Genomic DNA, 20,478 nt, shown 5'->3' with positions numbered 1-20,478 from the left:
ACTCAGAGGGACCCAGTCCACACAGTCTCAGTCCGTGCTTTGCTGGAAGCTGCCTGGTGATTCTGTGGGCTGCTGGTCAGACCCACTGTTGAGGGGAAAGCTGGGGCCCAGGGAGCTCTGCAGACCCAGTATGCGCACAGGCTCTCGTGGCTTCAAGAAGGACCTTCTTGACCTTGGAGCATTTCCAGCTCGTGTGGGTCTGCAGCTCCTGCCTCCTGTTACGGCCCCTCCTTCTCCGTTCTGCTTTCCCCTCTCTTTCGTATACCTTCCTACATATTTCTCTGAAAGAGCTTCTTTTAGCACAGCTCTGGGCTGACTGTACTCACATTGCAGGTTCTGACCTGGGGTGGCAGCCAGGCGTGTGTCTTTGGGAGCTGAGCTTAACTCGGCATCATGAAGAATTAGTTGCTTAAACTGCCTTTACGTTCTCGCATTGCAGATGCTAATCAGGTTCACTTTGTTTTCTAGTTGACGATTGTCAGAGGTAGAGGCTTGGTGCCTGGCCCGCACTCTTCCCATGGAGGACAGAGGCTCAGCAGCCTTTGAAGAGGACCAGAGATGCCTGTCTGGGAGCCTCCCGTTGCCAGCGCCACCGGAGGCCCCAGCTGCACAGACCATCTCCAAGCCCAGCAAGTCATTTTCCTGGGCGCACCGACACCTGAGCAGGAAGAACGGGCTTTCTAAACTCTGCCAGAGCAGGATGGCGCTCTCCGGTAACGACCTTCTGGTCATTGTGGGGGTCAGTGTTGGCATGAAAATGTGGACTTGCTCGTTTTCTCCCCATGGAAACCCTTTTGTTGGTGATTAACGTCAGTTATTCTCTTCTTGTAGAGAAAAGGTATTTGTTTAGGTGCTGGGCACATGTCGGTGGACGGCACTGGCCAGACCTTCCCTGCCGCTTCGGCTCCGCTGTGATTCTCAGGCACACAACTCTTCTTTTCCGGCAGTGGTTGGAATTCACCTCCGCATTTCAGGGTCAAAGCACAGCAGAATGTTATTTCTTACTTCAGAGTGTGCGGGAACGCTGTCCGAGGCTTGTCTGGGTTACAAGTGAAATGCAGTTTTGCTAGTTGAGCTTAGCAAATGTTTAATGACCGTAGGGCAGGTGCAGGCCTGGACACAGACGGGATAAGACAGGGTCCCTCCCCTCAGGGAGGTTTCACCACCACAGAGATGAGCATCAGCTTCACGGTGCAGGAGCCGTGCTCCTGGGGGTGGCCGGAAGCTGTGGGGCAGTGATTTCTCCAAGAAGTCAGCGGTGCCCCCAAGCCCAGGCACCCTGTGGCCCGGCCCCAGTGAGGAATAAGCATTGCCTGTCTTTGAGGGACTCGCCGTCTGATGGGAGGCTGCAGGCTTGAAGCTGGGGCGGACCTGGAAAATGGGGAAGTCCTTTGGGACAGTCGAGATGGTTGGAGCCAGAACGAAGAGCTGCAGGGGAAGGGAGGAGGGATCTGGTCCCGAGGACAAGGAGCAGTGTGGCAGAGAAAGAAGAGGGTGTTGGAGCTGAGCTTGTCAGACTGTAGCAGCTGGAGCAGCGGGTCCCGTGGAGGAGGCCTGAGATGCGCAGGCGAGGGGCTGCGAGGCAGCCAGCCCCCTCGAGTGTGGGCTTCCCGCAGGGTGCTGGCGAGGGATGTTCTCAGCAGAGCGTCGATGCGTTGTGTTCGTTTTTGGGGGGTCACCGTTTTGGGTGTCACACCCCCCACCGCTGGGGCAAGAGCTGAAGGCGCAGCATCCCCAGGCACAAGGTGTGGCTGAGCTACATGGTTGACTGCTGCCTGGAGGAGGAGGCGTGAGGGGCCTCCAGCACCAGGGAATGGGCAGGGTGAGGCTCCTGACTGAGGAAGTCAGGGGATCCTTGGTGAAGGCTGCAGAGGAGAGAAGATGGGGCTGGAGAGAAATGCAAGGGTCGGGTCCCGTGCATGGTTTGGGGCCACTGGAAGAACGTGGCTGGTGCTTACAGAGGAGAGGTGTGCCGGCTTGGAGCCTGGGGAGCTGCAGGGGCTGGAGGCACACGTGGGAGTCGCCAGCACGTTTGCATCTTGGGTGTATTCAGAGCTACCAAGGAGCGGGCGGGTGAGCCAGAGCCAGGTCCCTGGGTGGTGGGAGGTGGGGCGGGAGCTCGGTGCCTGGAAGACAGCAGGTGCTCCAGGTGGAGGGGAGCCCGGAGCCGCTGGTGAGTGGAGTAGGGCGAGGATCGAGCAGTGACTGCTGGTGGAGCGTCTCAGGAGCCAGTGGAGACGTTGCCGAGAGCAGATTTTCTGGAGCAGCGGGGAGTGACCGTGACAGGGAAAGAAGGTGGAGCGGGAGGGTGGGCCGCAAGCAGCTCTCGCACTGTGTGCTGCTTCCCAGGAACAAGAGGCAGGGCAGTGGCTGGAGGGCTGTGGGGTCCTGGGATGATGTGAGGGAAGAGACCTTCGAATTTAATTTGCACACAGAGGTGTGGATCTCGTGCCGTTCATGCTTCCGAGAGGACGTTGCTCTATGTTGCTACTGAGCGCCTGGCGGCTGCCTGAGTGGATTCTGGGGACTGCGTTCCGATGCACAGCTAGAGTGTGCGTCAGCTCTGCGGAGTAATTTCATCCTTGGATCCTTCTGTAGGAGCTGGGGCAAGGGCTGTGTGCTTTGCCTGCTTCAGGAATGAACTCCCGGCAGCCACGTGAGGTGTAAAGGTTTCTTTTCTTTGCAGAAGACAAGTGGAGCTCCTACTGTCTGTCATCACTGGCTGCCCAAAATATTTGCACAAGCAAACTGCACTGTCCTGCGGCACTTGAACACCCCGACCCCGCCGGGTCCCGGGGCAGCGTGTCCTGCTGTTCCCTGCTGCGGGGCTTGTCTGCAGGGTGGTCTGCGCCTCTGCTTCCAGCCCCCGTGTGCAACCCTAACAAGGCTGTCTTCACCGTGGATGCCAAGACCACAGAGGTATGTGCTGGTTTGAGACCAGCTATAGATGTGTGTTTGGGATTTGTGCCTTAAAGCTGTAACTTCAAACAGAGGAATTTGTGTGTTTTAAGTGCAATTAGAACACTTATATATAAGTGTTAATAGTTAATATTAACATTTGGTAAACTATAAACATTTGGTTTTACTTAAATAGTAACCAAAGAGATAAGAATTTGGAGAACTAAATATGATTCAATCAAAATGAGTTAAATCCTCTTATCAAAACAGAGATTCAAGGAAAGGGATAAAGTACATTGTTTACTCATGCTGCTGAAGTGTTGGCTCAGTTCAGCTGAGAACGGATATTTGACATCTGGATTAAATGCATTTGCACAATGTGCATTTATAAGCAGATAACGGAAATTGTGAGGACAGAGTTTGATATACATTCCCATGTTTTCTTCATAGTCTTGGATGTGTCCTGTGCCAATTGGGAAGGTGTATGGGTTCGGTCAGCGCCAACCTGGTCGTTTCCATGTAGTTGAGCCCCCAGTGGTACCAAGGGTGGGGCGTCATTGCTGGGGGAAGACGGGCCTCTGGCTGCCCAGCTGATCTCTCGATCGTCCTTCTCCTTGGCTCTCAGCTGTTCTGTAGTCAGAGGAGCTGCTGGTGACATTTGTGTCCTTGCTCCTCTTTGCGTCTCCTCAGATCCTGGTTGCCAATGACAAAGCTTGCAGGCTCCTGGGGTATAGCGGCCACAGCCTGATTGGCCAGAGGCTCACACAGTTCTTCCTGAAGTCGGATTCCGACGTGGTCGAAGCCCTCAGCGAGGAGCACGTGGGGACTGATGGCCGTGCTGCGGTAGTGTTCGGCACAGTGGTGAGTGGGGCGCCAGTGGGGCCTTGACCTGGCTTGCAGGGGTGAGCAGCACGTGGCAGGAAGACTCTGACCCCTCTCCTTGGGGCTCTGCTGGCGGCTGGGTGGCACCAGGCAATTGAAAACGTCACAGTGGGTGCTGTTCCTCCCCAGCTGAGGTGGAGGCGGGGCCTTTCCAAACGAAAGCTCCACGGAAACAGAGTGGCTGTGGCTGGACTCTCAAGGGGCACCTCAGGGTGTCACTTGTTTTGTTTGAGGGAGGTAGTTTGGCTGACGTCTTGCAGACCCGCAGGGCACCACACGAGATTCCCAAAAAAGCAATATAATTTGATTGTCTTTGCTAAGTTTTACATCAAAATTTACACATTCTATTTGTGTGGTGTGTGTTGGAGTGGGCAGGTGGCCTGTGCCCAGAAACATTTCCCGGGAGAGTTCTGATCCCCACTGCCCACGTGGCCACCCTGAACTGTTGGAAGGGTGAGCCCCAGGCATGGAGAGAACTCAGACAGGGTCGGTGGCATTGAAAGTCACTGATTCAAGAGACTTGCCACTAGGAAGAAAAAAAATGAAGATATTCAGCATGTATCGGTGTCTGTTCTTTAAGAAATAAGAGCTACTGCTCCCCACCCCGCTGTACTGTGAAACTGAGGGTGAAAGGAGTCTGTTCTCTTGATATGACACCCAGTCAGAGATTGCGGTGTTCAGTATTAGAATGTCGGAAACTGATAGTTCTGCACGTTTCTGAAATGTCAGGCAGGTGAGTAGGGGTTGAAACGCTGAAGTGCCTGGAGTCCGAGGGGGCCTCTCCTGGAGGCAGGGCCCGCCTGTGCTGGTGGGCCGTGGCCCGGGTATGCAGGTGCCAGCCTGTCTGTTCGCAGGTGGACATCGTCAGCCGCAGTGGGGAGAAGATTCCAGTCTCAGTGTGGATGAAGAGGCTGCGGCAGGAGCACAGCCTGTGCTGCGTGGTGGTCCTGGAGCCTGTGGAGAGGGTCTCGGCCTGGGTTGATTTCCAGAGCGACGTGAGTGTGCGGCTCTGCCCCGTGCAAGGCCCCGTCTCCCCTCCCCCCAGCACTTCGGCAAGCGCCGCTCCCTGCCTTGTGCCTTAGGAAGAAAGAGTGTGAGGAGTCTGGAGGGTCTGCCCTGCTGTGCCTCTTCCCGATTGCGTGGGCTTGGGCAGGAACGTAATCTCCCAGTTTCCTCATCTGTAAAGGGGCGATTTGATCGTAACCACTCATAGAATTGTTTTAACACTTAAATGAAATAATGTGTGCAAACCCCTCGGCACAGTGGCTGGCATTAGAGACAGCACTGGAATGCACGCTGGGTGTTCTTACCAGCGAATGAGCCGCCAGCTTGGGCCAGGGCCTCTGAAGAACAACTCGAGAAAGCCCACGATTTAGGTACATCTGGTAGAAGGAAAAAGATAATGTTTCATGGAAGCTATTTATATGTCTCTTGCACTTAGATGTGGAAGTCACGTTAATGGTCTTGCTTTTAGCTGGAAGGCGTTGAGGCATAGTGAGATTCAAAGCTGAAGTGCAAGAAGCTCTTATAATAACACTGGAGCTCTGGGTTTTTTCTCCAGGGAACCATCACATCGTGTGACAGTCTCTTTGCTCATCTCCACGGCTTCGCATCTGGGGAGGACGTGGTTGGGCAGCACATCACAGACCTGATCCCTTCTCTGCAGCTCCCTCCTCCCGGCCAGCACATCCCAAAGGTAGGACCCTTGACCACCTGCACCATGTGTCGGGCTCGAGGTCTTAGGTTCAAATCTGTAACCATCGCCACGGATGCAGGCCAGGGGTTCCTGACCACAGAGCATCCTGGGGATGTGGGCCGTGCTCCAGCTTGAGCTCTCTGTGTCCACGGTCCTGACCAGGGCCGGAGCCTGTGTGGTCTCCCGGCTGACCACCCTTGTTGCCTTAGATCTCTCCCTGCAGCCTGCGGGGCAGTGTGCAGGGTCTCTCTAGTGAGGAGCAGGGAGCGCTGGCAGATGGGAGGGCAGTGGAGATCTGGGGTGTGGGCTGAGGCTGATTATTAGTCGAGTGCACCTTCCCGGTTCCCACTTTCCCCACTGGCTGGTGCCTTCACACAGGCGAGCTGTGTGGCTGCGAACTGAACCGATGTCTCGTTCCCAGCAGCCTGCAGGATGGCTGGACAGTTGCTTTGGGCTAAAGTCAGCTCTGCTGCTGCACGAAATAAGAGATCCTTTCAGGACATCTCTAGGATCTCCCCAGTTTTCTGGCTGGCCTTAAACTCAAAGCTTCACCCTCCAAGCCTGCATTTGTCGTTCTACGCTTCCCTGCTCTCTGGGAAGCCGCAGGCTTGTTCTCTTGGTGCTCTCTACCACTTCCACAGAGTGGCCAGCTGGGGCCACTGCTCCGGGAGGCTGCCAGTGGTGTCTGCTGAATCTGGTCATAAGCAGACCTCTGGCAATCCTAGACGTGTGTCCAAAAGAATGTGCACCAGAAGACATGTGTGAGCGTGTTCTTAGCCCCGTTTGTGATGACCCTACACTGGAACCACCCAACATCCCTCAGCAGTAAATGGAGACAGACACTAGGAGCCAGTGGAAAGTGGGCCACGCTGGTTCCCTGAAGGACTCCCTGGGACCCGGGCTCACGTGAGGTTCTGTGGAACCGGGTTAGGCCTGCAGTCTCCATGGGGAGCCCGGGGTCTCGAGTTCTAACTTTGATGAGGGGCAGTGCGTGTGAGGTGGGAGCTCCCCCACGTTCAGGATGGGGGCAGGCAAGCTGCCACACCTCCAACACAGGCCCCCGTAGTTCCCACATCTTACAGGGGTGAATCCTCAAACGAGGGCAGGTGCAAAGGCCTGGGTCCAGTTTGCCATGCTGAAACCAGAAAGGGAACGAACTCTTGAAGTCTTTGGTTAGGAGCACTGTATCAGTCAGGATGGAATTGGGAAACCGAATATATTCCAAGTATTTAAAATAGAGGGACTGTAATGCCAGGACTTCGTTTTGTGGGTGTTGGAAGAGCTGAGAAGGCAAGCAGGGGACGGCCAGGCTACCCAGAGATCGGCACCAGCAGGAAGCTACTGCCCCCAGGCTAGGGGGACGGAGGAGAGTGAAGGCGTGGGCCAGTCTCAGAGGTGAACACTGGGGACATTGTGTAAGGCTGGGAGGGGTGAGAGGAACACGTTGGCTCTTCCTCCTTCCACACATGTGGGGCCAGCACCCTGGGGCAGAGCAAGGATGGTACAGATGCCAGAGATGTGGCTGAGCCCGGAGCCCCACCGTCTTCTCCCCCGCACTTGCCCTGGCCTGTCCACTACCCTCGTGGCTGCGCTCGGGGCGGTTCTGGATCAGTCCTCCCTACCCCAGCTGCTGTGCCTGGTCAGGGCTCTGCCTTCCCTGGGGCAAAGTGGGGCCCCAGGAGAGCTGGAAGGAAGAGCAGTGTGGGCGTGAGATATTCCTGGGACTTTCCCCGAGGGTTGTGGAGTGGAATTCACACCCGAAGCAGCACAGACTCAGTGTCCCGTCTACGCGAAATGCTGCTAAACGACGCATCTTCCTTTCAGAACCTCAAGATTCAACGGTCTGTTGGAAGAGCTAGGGACGGCACCACCTTCCCCCTGAGTTTGAAACTGAAATCTAAAACCAGCAGCGAGGAGGCGGATGCCGGCGAGGCTGTCCCTGAGCAGGGCTGTTCGGCGTCCGTGTGGGTGTTCTGCACCATCAGCGGCCTCATCACCCTCCTGCCTGACGGGACCATCTACGGCATCAACCACAGCTTTGCGCTGATGCTGTTTGGTTACGGACAGTCCGAGCTCCTGGGCAAGGTGGGCTTGCCCTGGGTCACCCAGCTCCTGTGGCTGAGGAAGCTGGTGTGTGCTCCACAGGGAGGGCGTGTGTCTGTCACCAGCCTTTGTGCCAGATGAGCTGTCGAGCTTGCTGGCTTTACCCGGGGGGAACCTCGGGCCCACGAAGGGAGGCCCCTGCTCAGGGCCTCCAGGTTGTTTCCCTAGACCATGACCACCCTCGGAGGGTCTCCAGGGTCGCCCCAGAGGAAGCAGAGGAGGGCTCTGCCTGGAAGCCTGTTCCCAGTGGGGTCTGGTCTGACTGGATCAGTGTTCGTGTCCTAATTGCAGGGACCGTTTCTCACCCCATGGGCCTGTCCTGTCCTCGTGTCCTCAGAGCATGTCCTGTGGTCAGCCTAGGAGGACGGGGTTTCTGTTTCCTCCCTTCTTTGGATTGGGCTCTGTCTGAAGTCCTTTAAACACGGAGAGGCGGGGCCTCCCATGCCCATAGCAGAGCTCGTCAGGGTTCTCACTGGTCCTGTTTCCCCCCAACGCTGGGCCGAGCAGTCCCGTTACTGTGAACAGCCGCCGCAAACCGATGCTGAAAACGGCCAACATTGCAGGTGTTGGCCACAGATCAGCCCTTTGGGCGGAGCTCAGTGGGGACAGCTCGCTCTCCTCCACGTGCCGTCAGCTGGGGTGACTGCAAGCAGGGTGGTGCCTTTCGAAGCCTTCTTTGCTCACGCGTCTGGCCGGCTGGGACGGCGTCGGGTTGGCAACTGTAGCCCCTGCACGTGCCTCAGGGTGCTGCTGGGCCCCTGCCCGATGTGACCGGGCCCCAGAGCGAGCATCTCAGGCGGCCTCAGAAGCCATGTGGTGTCACTTCCACAGTCCTCTCCTCGTCAGGGCGGTCCCAGCAGTGGTTCTGGGCTCACTGGTAGGGGACACGGCCCCCCACTTGGTGGAGAAGGTTCGTGGGGTGGGAGTGGTTGTACGTCAGCCTCCGGAGGCCACCTGACCCCACCCGTTCCTGACACCCGAGCCTGCCCATGCCTGGCGCTCCAGGCTCCCGGACGCAGGTGCAGGCCCATGGCTTGCCTGTAGGCTTTCGCTGAGCTGTACCCACGGCCTCCTGGGAGGGAGGGAGCCTCTGTCTCCTCGTGATGCACTGGGGCAGACACTGGGACCCAGCGACAGAACTTCCTAAGTTCATCTGAGGCTCCAAAAGAGGTCTCTGTTCTCTATTAGAGACTAAAAAGTAAGCTAAATTGTAGTTAAAATAAGTCAAATTTGAGTTAATTAAACAGCAGTTAGCATAATTCCTGGGTGGGGGCTTCCCGCAGGAGTCCTTCAGAGAGTTTCAGGTATGGGGGTGCCCGTTCCTGTGGCCGCAAGCAGCTGTCCAGGTGTGGGGCCACACGCGGGTTCAGAGAAAACGTCCGTCCCGGCCACCCTTCCTTGCTGGGCGTGCGCCGCAGCTCTGGCCAGCCATGAGCCTCCCGGTGAGCCGCGCAAGGTGAGGCGTTGCACACAGGCGCCCAGGCCCAGGCGTGTGTGGGGCAGGGGCTGGACGTCTGCTCGACAGATGTGTAGGTGTCAGTATAACTTGCCTCAGGGTGTGTTAAATTGGTCTTTTTCGTAAGAAAATGGAGAAAATCATGAATTACTTGTTGAGTGTCAGAGGGGCTGCAGGCGGGGTGAAGGGCCATGTGCTCGAGGCCTTTCCTGAACTTGAGGGGTGAGCCACCCAGGGACGTGCCCACGGTGTTTTCATCTCTTTCGGCGCTGGGAGGGCTGGTCCAGTGGGTCAGTTCGGGTCCTTCCCGGTTCTGAAATGTCACTACTCTGTTTTCTAGAATATCACTTTCCTGATTCCTGGTTTCTACCGCTGCATGGACCTTGCCTACGACAGTTCTTTACAACTGCCGGACCCGGCCGGCTGCCTGGACGTCGGCAGTGGAAGGGGCCCTGGGGAGACGCCCTTAGACCCCTGGCAGGGCTGGAGCCCTGGTGGGGCCCAGAGTAAGACATGTGTCCCCCTCCTCAAGTGTGCGCCTGTGGCCGGCAAGCCCCACAGGACTCTGCCACGGGGATGGCAGGAGCAGAAGGCCTGGAGTGCAGGGCTGGGACAGCCGGTGGGCGCTGTTTCTCAGTGCGACGTTCTCCTCTGTCTCTCGTGGGTTCGTGTCGCCAGGGGTTGTGACTCTGTGCTCGTCTTACAAATGTAGCAGCCCTGAGACGAGGAATAGAAAACCCTCCCAGACTACCTCACTGTGTGCCCGGATGCAAGACCCAATCAGCTAATTGACAGTCTTGCCTTTTAAAGTAAACTTATGTAGTAGTTTTGTGTAGTTTGGGATTGAATTGACACAGCGTATCACATTACACTTGACCCTTGAACAGCATGAGTGTGAACTTCAAGGGTCCACTTACACACGGGTTTTTTTCAACTTCAAAGATACATTGTTCGTGGGATTGGAAACTCGCCTACACAGAGGGGCTGTCTTTTCGTCAGGTGGGTCTCACGCTCCTGTGGCAGGAGACAGAGGTGATGAAGGAAAGACGGAGGGAGGGGCAGACGCTATGAATAGCAGAAAGCAAGGCCGTGTCGGGGGCACGCGCCACACGGCCAGGTGGCCCCTGCGGATGGGTGCTGTGCTGCGATGCAGGGCACTGAATAAACATGCATGTGGATTTAACATGGTCATGGAGGAAGCACGTGACTGTCTGACGGCTGGTGAAAACGGCATGTGTCAAGCAGTGTTTAGTTTTCTGGGGTCCCTGTGAGATCTGTCAGCACAGCCTAGACCTGGGCCGGAAGGCCTGGCTCCTTCCCAGTCGTGGCTCTGTGGGGCCTTGGGAGCTCGATTATAACATCTTGTCTTAGAAGATGCTTTGTTAGGCTGCTGACTGTATTTAAGGTTCCTGCTTTTCTTAGCACATGGTTTCTCTCGTTGTGTCTGGGTTTTCCTGTCGGCAGACTCTCCCCTACTCAGGGTTTTCTTGTCACTGAGTGCATTCCCCTTCTCCCTCTTCCAGAATCCCAGATTCGTCCCCGCGTGTGCATGTGTGTTTACTGCGTGCTATTTGTAGAGTGTTTGGAGGGGAGATCACAGAACTTCTGTTCCTCTCTCATTGTTGCCTTAGGATAAATTCTTAGAAGTGGAAGTTCTGGGTTTAGGGAATGAGCACTTTTGCCAGGTGTTGTCCGAAGTGCCCATTCAGGCAGTGGTGTCTCACCTGCCCGGCTGTCCTCGACGTGGAGTGGGTTCCCTCAGCCAGGGGCTAGGATTCTTTCTAACTTTCTTCCTGATCCAGACTGTTTTCGCTTATTTAGCCAAAAAGCATACCCTGGCTGTCTGCTCTGTGTTGGATGTGCTGTAGGCAAACACCTGCCGTCATGGAGCTGGTGGGCGCAGCTGGGGCGCAGGGCTTAGGAAGCGCCCAGAGCTCTGGCGGGAAGGAAGTGGGGAAGAGGGGTGTGCAGCCTTGGGACTTGGGCCAAGGAGGCCAAAAAAGCCTGGCAGACCAGGGTGCAGCGCTCTGGGACCCACGCCCCATGTGTGGCAGGGAGTCCGGGATGGCCGCCGGAGGGAGCCAGGTCGGGAGACTGCAGGGCCTTGGGGCACATGGCAGGGACTCCAGCTTTTGCCCGAGTCCGATGGGAGCCCTCGGAGGGTCGTCAGTAGGTGGGGGATGTGCTCTGACTCGGGTGTTAACAGGGTCGCGCAGGCTGACTGCAGGGCCCCGGGCCAGGCAGCGGGGTGACCAGGAGGCTGAGAGGCTGCTGGCTTGGACCAGGGTTCCTGTGGGTGGAGAGGAGCTGCTGCTTTGGGTCATGCTGTGAAGGTGGGGCCGACAGGCAGTGTTTAAGGTGAAGCTCTCCCACCCTTGCCCCCATGAATCACAGGGAAATGAGGAGATTCGCTTTAGCCTGTGATTAGAAAACACTCTTTGTTGATGTTGCTGCTAGATCCAAGGGTTAACATTGTGCTTTCTGGAGACCACGTTCTGCCGCAAGATGAGACCCTGAAGCTGATGGGAAGCCAAGAAGTCTTCACCAGGACCCAGACCCTGCTGGGAACTGGAGGCCGGCCCCCTCCCTCCCTCTCGTCCCAGCCTCCTCCTAGGTAAGTCCTTTGGTGGGAGGTTGCAGGTTTCCAGAAGTCCAGGCAGGTGCTAGGTAGATGAGGAACACTTTGGAGAGAACTGTTCAGCCTATCAGTAGTAACAGTGACAGCTAATGTGTATTGTGTGCCCACTCTGTTCCACACACAGGAACTGTTGCTGTTCCCAGACGACCTGCCTGAGTCCTCACCAGCCTCTATGAGAAGGTCATTAAATATGAAATGTGTGATTTCGAATCAAAAGGTTATTTTATTATACATCAAACAGGAAGCAGTACAGTTAATCGAAGTATGCACCTAACCTATTGACACAGTTTTGTCATCTTAACAGTAGCCTGTTTATGCCAGCTGCAAAGAAGCCTGGAGAGCGAATGGCAATGAAATCACAAAAGGTGTTCTCCACAGCTTGTTGAGAATTGAATATTTTTCCTTGCAAGAAGTGGTCCAAAGCCTGGAAGAAGTGGGAGTCAGTTGGCACAAAGTCTGGTGAATACAGTGGATGACACAGAGTTTCCAAGTCCAGCCTCTGTAGTTTGAGCAGCACTGTTTGTGTGACATGGGGTCAAGCACTGTCTTGCAAGAGGATTGGCCTGTCTCTGTGGACCAATCCTGGCTGCTTCATCACAAGCATCCTCATCATTTCATCCAACTGGTTGCAGTAGACATCCGCTGTAATTCATTGACCAGGTTTCATGAAGCTGTAGTGGATAATACCAGCGCTGGACCACCAGACACCATTACCTTTTTGTGATGAATGATTTGTTTTGGACTGTGTTTTGGCCCTTCATTTTTATCCGACTGTTGTGCCGACTGCGATTGTGAAAAAGAATCCATTTTTTATCACACCTAATGATACAGTATAGAAATGGTTTGCCTTTGTGTCATGACAGCAAAGAAAGGCAAGCTTCAAACTTAATAGTATTTAGCTTATTAAGTATGGACTGTCCGATTTTCTCAAGTATTAAGTTTGATAGTTGATATCTCTGAAATTTTGCTCTCACACTTGTTGTTTTTATTGTGAAACTTGGTCAATTGATTACAGTGGATGTCTACTGCAACCAATTAGACGAAATGATGAGGATGCTTGCGACTGGTCAATAGAGACTCTCCAGGCTTCTTTGCAGCTGGCATAAATGAGCTACTGTTAAGATGGCAAAACTGTGTCGATAGTTTAGGTGCATACTTAGATTAATTGTACTGCTTCTTGTTTGAGATATGATAAAATTTTGATTCAAAATCGGACAGTTCATATTTAATGACGTAATATTATCCCCATTTTGTGGGTAAGGAAATGAGCCGTTGGGAGCTCAGGAACATTTAGATAGATTTCAGAGAACTGATCTAAGCATAATTTTATGATTTTGAAAATCATATGAAACTGTTCTTGTACATTTTAAGATAACGTATTCTATTTAGTGTAAAGGAAGTTCATGTTAGAGAATTTAGAAAATTATGTAAAGCATTTTGGTGTGTTTTTAACCAGTTTTCTTTTTAAAAATATTTTTTTGTGCTCAGCCCACAGTGGAGGGCCCAAACCTTGGGTGCACATGTGGCCAGTGGTCCTTTCTCCACTCACCCCCGCAGGCCCCCTGGGTCCCCAGCACCCCTGCACTGGGGTCAGAGGTGTCCATCCTTGAACCTGACTTACGCTTTCCTTCCGTCTGCCTGCTTTTGCTAATTGTTTTATCTGTGATATTGATCCACATTGTTGTTTTCCAGTCTCCTTGAAATTATTTTAAAAATAGGTAGTACACGAATATGTGGTTTCTGAAGTACAGAAGAATAGTAGTAAACAGTGAAGGTTCGCAGACCATCCCCCAGCCTCCCTTCTCCGGTCCTGCTGTGTCCCCAGGGGACGGCCGCCAGCAGTTAGACCGTCTTTCTCGTGCATTTAAATTTACATGCATGTTGTATGTTTGTGTGTATGGGTGTGTGGGTGTGCTCGTGTATCACTGCTGCCGTTCCTGTCACAGCTGGGATGACACTGTGCACGTTGTCCTGATGCGTGGCGTGTTCACAGATACATCTGGAAGGCCTTTCTGTACGGTGTCTCCTCAGGACCAAAGCCTCCCAGGCAGCGCCACAGTTCATGCAGCTGCTCTCCCGGGCAGATGTTGCAGCGTTTCCCGGGTGCTCGTCTGCAGATGAGGCGCGAGAGCCCTGTGTGCGCAGGTTCTGTCAGCTGGGATGGGGCGGCGCGGCCCACGGTGCTCCTGGTGCTGGCTGCCGGGCTCCTTGCCAGTGTGTCCCGAGGGCTGGGAGGTCTCTGGACTCCCGCCAGGGTTTGCTCTGCCAGTCGCTCCCTCGGAACCCTGGACAGAGTTCGTCTTCTGGGACTTGGCTGTACGATGAGAAAGTTGCCCTAGATTAGCTGATTCTTGCTTTCTCTATTAAATTGTACATTTTTGGATCTCACAGTTCTAAGAATCTGATGAGCATCCACCGCATGTTCAGGGTAGTTAGTTACCATAGAGGTTCATGCCTCTTGTTCCCTCACGTGTCCACTTACTCGGGAAACACACGTCATGCTAAAGCAGCCAGAAATGACAAGGCTGGGAAGTGTGAAGGAAGTGGGGTGTGTGGCGTGTTTGTTGAGTTCTAGGAACTGTGTGAGGTGCTTCCTCGTAAGTTGTCTTCTTTAATTCTCCCGGTAATCCTGGGAGCTCAGTCTTACTATTATTTTTGGCAAATTGATGATGAAGCCAAGTGAACCGTGGATCAGGTACCAGAAGAGACTCCAGGTGACGCCCTCAGACAGCAGGTGGGGGTCCCGGATCCCCACGGTGGTCGGGCCCAGCCTCCCTGCTGGAGGACCGCAGCCCCTGGGACTGCCCTGGGCTCGGGTCCCAGCAGCTCAGGGACTGTGTGAACCCCAGCAGGTGAGTGGGGAGTGGGGTGGGGGTCTGCTCTTGAGGGTCACCTGGCAGCCACACCCCTCCCTCACTTCACACTGGCCAGGACTTAGTGACGCAGCAATGCTTGGCTTCCAGGGCAACTGTGGAATGTCCTCTTGTTTTCTGGGTTGTTGTCATGCTAAAAATCAGAGATCCTTTGGGTTCACAGTTTCTTAACCAAAATTTTGAAGTCTAAAAAGCCCCAACACTGAAAGTTTTTTTCCCCAAATTTGATGCTGCTGTGATTGAAGATCACGCCAAGCTCATGGGAAGCAATTTATGGTTTCCCCTGACCTCCATGGTTTGAGTTTTCCTAGGCTTTGCTGCGGAACAGGGCAGGGTCTCCCCAGCCTGCCAGGGTCTCCCTGCAGGTGACGGGATGGCCTTTCTGAAATCTGGCCCAGGGGTTGTGGGTGGAAGGGCTGTGGACGCTGGGTGCCACCAGCAGTGGGTGCACAGGTGAAAGTGCAGAGCTGCCTGGGGCCTCGACGCGCCCATCCAGACTGCGGGCTGAGCTTGTTCCTGAATGTCTCGTCCTGGAGGTTGCCCAGACGCCTTGGCATGGGGCTTAGCCAGCCTCTTCTGTTGCGGGTTCCTGCCTCTGCTGGCCGTGCAGAAGGACGAGCACTTTCCCGAGGTTGGCACAAGGCTCGTCTCTTGGCATGGGCAGATGGTGAGGGAGACGGGGAGCGCGGTGGGGTGGAGGGAGACATGGGTGCAGACGTTTCTTGCCCCTGCAGACCCTTGCCCACCCCTCATTGCCCCAGAAAACTTCCGCTCTCCCTGGGAACCATGCTGACCATCCTTTCTCTGTGGGACAGAGATCCCCTCGTATCAGATCCCTCGTATCTGATCCCTCGTATCAGATCCTCCCTCTCTGTCCCCGTGAGCCCCGGTTGTGCTTTGGTAGGTTGCTGGCGTAGATTTGTGCGTCTCTCCCCCAGTGGGACAGGCATGGCTGCGTTCTGTCAGTGTGGTGCCCAGCGTCACACCTGGGCGGTGTGGACAGGTGTGGGGCTAGCTGGAGGGAAGTCTTGACCTGGTCCCTCAGCTCTGAGGATTGGCCTGTCGCCTGTGGCAGCAGCCTCCTCACTGTCACTGCGTGCTGAATGCTCTGGTGGGCATTTGTCCCAGCTCTCACGAACACGTTAACCTGCCACGCACAGGGCCCAGCCTCCGTGCTCCTCATCCTCCTCTGAGAGCTGCTTCCCCGTCGGCTGTGAAATCAGACGGTATCGCGGCCAGTCGCAGATTAGCACTGCAGAGTGTTCAGAGCACTCTCCAATCCCTGTCTCTTTGCTCCCACAGCTCCTTATGGCAGCTACTGGGGCCTCCCCCGCACGGGTGGGGCTGAGGCTGAGGCCGAGCTGCACAGCTGGCGGGGTGGGGGCTGGGGTCACCGGAGGCCCTGGTGTGGAGTGAGAGAGCTGACCAGAGCCTTGAGCCTGTGCTCCTGTGCTTTGGTGTTGGGCTTTCGGTAGCACTCTCTGATGAACTGTTGCTAAATGTGGGTTTATCTGGAGAATATTTGAGAGTAGGTGCCTTATTTTTTAACTTGATGACAGAATTTAATTTTTATGTTATAAATTTGTGGCATTAAATGCTTTGTACTTGTCTCTAACGGGGAATCGAGGTGATCTCTCCTTTTGATTCCTCTGTGGCCCTGTGTCATCCATATTACCGTCCCCAGGGTGGACACCATTTCGGAAGGAAGCCCACCAGCCGCCGGTGAGCAGCCGTTCCCTGAGGACCAGCAGACCACTGCTTGGGGGAGAGAGGAACCTGCAGCGACAGAGAGCCTGAAACAGGATCTTCCGGGAGAAAGCAGGTCTGCACTAGTGGATGCAAAACTGCTTGCTTCCAGTGAAGCCTCTGAAACTCCAGTCCCAGCTGAGGACAGGAGCAGTGACGCAGGAGTGCGCGGCCTACGTCAGGAGGCTCAGCTAGAACTGGTGGGGCTCAGTGGTCCCAGCAGTGCCAACACCTGGACCCATGCCCCGGCTGAGCACCAGGCCTTGGGGCAGCTGGCAGGGGGCGGCCTTCCCACGCACTGCCCTCGGCACGGGGGCGAGTGGGGCCTGCAGCGGCGTGGCAGGGACTCGGCTCCCAGCCCCTCGGAGGCAGCGTGTGTCTCGTTTGGGACTCCTACTGTGGATGAGACGTGGCCAGGAGCAAAAAACGACCGAGAGGAGCTGCAGACTTGCTTAATTAAGGAGCAGCTGTCCAAGTCGAGCTCTGCCGGAGCCCTGGGCATCCCCTATGTGGAGCTTGTCTCAGCAGAGCAGCCCCTGTTCACGGCCCCTGTGTCGTCCTGTGATCTGGCAGGCAGAGATCTGCATGGCAGCCGCGCGGGCAGCTCCTCAGCCTGCTACGCCTTGGCCATGGACCTCCCCGGCGTCCTGCAGGCAGCGGAGGCACAGGAGGCCGATGTGAATTCATTTTCCTGGAACCTTAAGGAACTGTTTTTCAGCAACCAGACAGACCGAACGTCCTCGAATTGTTCCTGTGCTACGTCTGAACTCGTAGGGACACCCTCTCCTTCGCTGGTGGGCTCTGATTTAGACGTGGGCAGTCTCCATGGGCAGAGATCAGATGCTCTAGATGACAGAGAGCTGTTACTGCTGACTGGCACCTATTTTGACTTTGGTGAAGGCCAGCGGTTCCGGGGCAGCTGCCTGGGGCATGATCGAACAGAACCGTCTGAGATTGGCTTGGCGTCCTCTGAGCATTGTGAAGCAAGTGACAGAGAAAGCCCAGACTGCATCCCCCCCACGTCAGACGCCAGCCCCAGGGATGCACACTCGTCAGCAGAGGATCCGAGGCTGAACGTCCGGGTCACCTCCACGCCTGTGACACCCGGGGCTGCCGGCCTGCAGCGGGAGATCCAGGAGGGCACCTACTCAGGGAGCTGCTACCATCGCGATGGCCTGCAGCTGAGTGCGTCCCAGGCCCGGGGTCGGGGGGAGCTTGTGGCCAGAGCACAGCACAGCAGGGGCGGGGCTTCCTGGTCCTGGGGTCTGACAGGTGTCACTGCTGAATAGTTTGGCAGAAAGTACGTGTTGAAGGGTAAAGCTTTATCATCCACCTCTTGCAAATTAAGACTATATGTGTGTGTGCCCAGGGAGGGCAGAGCCAAGGCTCCTGCCCCTGCCCCTTCCTCTTCCTCAAGGAGCTGCTCTCTTGGAGGGAGCTGGGGAGAGTCCCTGGGATCAGAAGGGGTGGTGCATATGGCCAGCCTGTGTATGTGGCTTTAATTTAAACCATTCACTTTCTGAAGGCAGAGGGCCTGCTTTGTGCAGGGTCACGTTGAGTGCATGTTTCTGGGCTTTTCTGAGCTCAGGAGTGGTCTGTGGTGTGGCCTCCTGGCTGTGTGGGGAGGTGTCGCCATCGCGGGTCCACAGGCCGTGCTGCTGCTGCTGCGGTGCTGTCTGTACTGTCCCCGGCGGCTCTCTGTCATCTTGACTGTTGTGGGGCGTGGGCTTTCCTGTCACAAGGCTGCTGCCCACCTGGGTCAGTGGAGGGCTGTGCACTCTCTCCTTCTCGCCCTCAGGTATACAGTTCGAGGTGAAGCGGGTGGAGCTCCAAGGCCCCGTGCCCCTGTTCTGCTGCTGGCTGGTGAAGGACCTCCTCCACAGCCACCGGGACTCGGCCACCAGGACCCGCCTGCTCCTTGCCAGCCTGCCCAGCTCTGCCCACTCCGTGTCCGAGCTCCCTGGATCCGGCCTGGGGGAAGTGGGTGTCTGCAGTCAGCTCCTGCCTTGGATTCGCCTCTTACTGTGGGGCGAAAATTCCAGTTGGCATTTCTCTCTCTCTCTGCTTACTCGGGGATGGGAATAGGGTCTTTCTGTGGCTTTTTGACACTGTCTTCTAATACCCTGTGTAAGTATGATGCCACACGTAGGACTTTAAGTCTGTGTGTGCCGTGTGCGGTGGGGTGTGAGCACGTTTTGGCGCGTGTGCCAGTTTGGATTGAGGTGCAGAGGCTGCCTGGAGTGCCCCATGGAGAGAGGTTCTCAGGCTGGGTCCCCGTGGGCACGGGAGGACGGGGTGTGGGGCATGGGGCATACCTGTGGCAAGTGGGTGGCTGCTGGGGATGCCTATGTACATGGCCGCCGCCTCTCTGTGGTGCAGTTGATGTGATCCTTCAGACCTTCCTTTGTGTGGCAGATGCTCAGAGCCAAGCCCTGGTTTGAGGAGTCCCCCCGGGCTGTGGAGCCGGAGGGGCTGGCGGCCTGCGAGGGAGCATTTTCCTGCAAGTACAGCACCCTGAGCCCGCTCGGCAGCGGGGCCTTCGGCTTCGTGTGGACCGCGGTGGATAAGGAGGAGAACAAGCAGGTGCGCTGGCTTTTGGAGGGACGCGGGGCCAGCGCCACTTCCGATGGCTCCTGACTTTTGGTCCCTGTTCTCCAAAGCTGGGATTTTTAGTGGGATGGGACGAGTCCTCCATGTGTAGCACCAAGAACCTGGCCTGGTGTGTAGGCAGTTTCAAGGAGGCCTCTCCCAGTAGTGCACACACTGACACCCAGGGTTGACGTCCTGTCAAGTTTTAGATTCAGACCTCGCCCTGGCCAGGCTCAGGGGTCAATGGCCAGCCACGTGTTGAGACCCATGTCTGGATCCCCTCCCCACGGAGCCTGGGGCTTGCACCACTTTCCCACTGCCCGCCTGGCATGCTGACACCTCACGGGCACTGCAAGCTCTCACTTAAATGTAGACAAGACCTCCTCCACTCCCCTGGGAAAAAAGTCTCCAGCAAACAAAGAAGCACGCAGACTGACCAACTAACGCTCTCGTCCTGGGTTCCCGGAATGACCTCTGTTTATAGCTCCTGCTGGAGCAGCCCTGTGGGTGCTTGGAATGCTGCCAACTGCTGCTCCCTCCCTGCCTCCCCAGTCACTATGGCCATTCTTACACACTCCCTTCCACGTGAGTTTTGGAACTTACAGTCCCTCCTGCCGAGTCCTGTTGGGATTTGTAGCTCCTTGACAGTTTGTGATTTGGGGGATTGACATTGGGACAGTACCCACTTTCCAGCTCAGAAGTCGCTGGGAGCACCGTCAGACCGCCCAGGCGTCTAACCGCCGGTTCCTGGGCAGGTCGTGGAGTACCGTCAGTGGGATCCTTCCTCCCCTGCGATTCCTCATCACCTGTTGCTGGAACGTACCATAGATCCCTGTTTGGGTTGATAGTATCATATATCTGTATCAAAGTCTTCCTAGTTCTACTATTTCTTCAATTTTAGTCTCAATATTTCTTTGGATTTTCTAGGTCAACCACCACACCTCTGCAGTAATGACAGTTTGTCTGTCCTTTCTATTACTGGCGTCTCAGCATCCTTTTTCCCTTCCCTCCTGCCACGTTGGCGGGGATGGCAGAGCGTGGACTGGAGCAGGATGCCGCTGCTTCTCCCGCGCTTGGCCGTAGTCGCAGCGGTTCCTTTCACTTCCTGATGACCACCTTTTGTATGAGGATATTTCGTTTTATTTTCAGACTACTAAAATTTTTTTTTAAAAGAACAAGTGTTGGGTTCTCTCAAGCTCTATCAGAAGGTGTCTTCTCAGTGTCTACTGGCACGCTCGCGTCCTCGCTTCCTGTGTCACTGTAGCGAGTGGCGCTGACCGACTCTGTGACATTCAGGGAATCAGTCCTCGATTATGTTGTAATATTCTTTTAAAGCACTGCTGATTTCGATTTGCTAATATTTCTATTTGGTTTTCTTTTTCATTTATATTTATACACGATTTTTTTTAATGTCAAAGTTACACGAAGCCGGCGGAGCTGGCAGCTTCGGTGGTATCCACACGTGTGAGGGTGTCTGTGGAGTCCGTGGCCACTCATGCTCCCTCGGCTCTGCTGACGCTTGCGCCGCTCTCCCTCTTGCTCACCAAATACGTTTTGTGTTCTTTTAATTTCCTTTCTTATACTTTGTGCGGGTCAA

General features: G+C 55.4%; 1 protein-coding gene across 1 annotated transcript in view; it reads left to right on the top strand.

The window, feature by feature from the left end:
• Positions 1-478: 478 nt before the first annotated feature.
• The window catches only part of PASK (PAS domain containing serine/threonine kinase), a 31,561-nt gene continuing 11,561 nt past the window's right edge, over positions 479-20,478 (top strand). The window contains exons 1-11 of the mRNA XM_012662417.1: positions 479-713; positions 2,687-2,919; positions 3,589-3,759; positions 4,635-4,775; positions 5,342-5,476; positions 7,301-7,561; positions 9,376-9,541; positions 11,493-11,649; positions 16,231-17,477; positions 18,091-18,272; positions 18,708-18,875. Of these exons, the coding sequence (XP_012517871.1) occupies positions 518-713; positions 2,687-2,919; positions 3,589-3,759; positions 4,635-4,775; positions 5,342-5,476; positions 7,301-7,561; positions 9,376-9,541; positions 11,493-11,649; positions 16,231-17,477; positions 18,091-18,272; positions 18,708-18,875 (3,057 nt within the window). The 5' untranslated portion in view covers positions 479-517. The remainder of the gene's footprint in view (positions 714-2,686; positions 2,920-3,588; positions 3,760-4,634; positions 4,776-5,341; positions 5,477-7,300; positions 7,562-9,375; positions 9,542-11,492; positions 11,650-16,230; positions 17,478-18,090; positions 18,273-18,707; positions 18,876-20,478) is intronic.

The sequence above is a fragment of the Propithecus coquereli genome, unplaced genomic scaffold (genome assembly GCF_000956105.1).
Source record: "Propithecus coquereli isolate 6110/MARCELLA unplaced genomic scaffold, Pcoq_1.0 Scaffold763, whole genome shotgun sequence".
Taxonomy (NCBI): Eukaryota; Metazoa; Chordata; class Mammalia; order Primates; family Indriidae; genus Propithecus; species Propithecus coquereli.
Note: the sequence above shows the minus strand (reverse complement) of the source record. Positions and strands in the feature narration are given on the sequence as shown.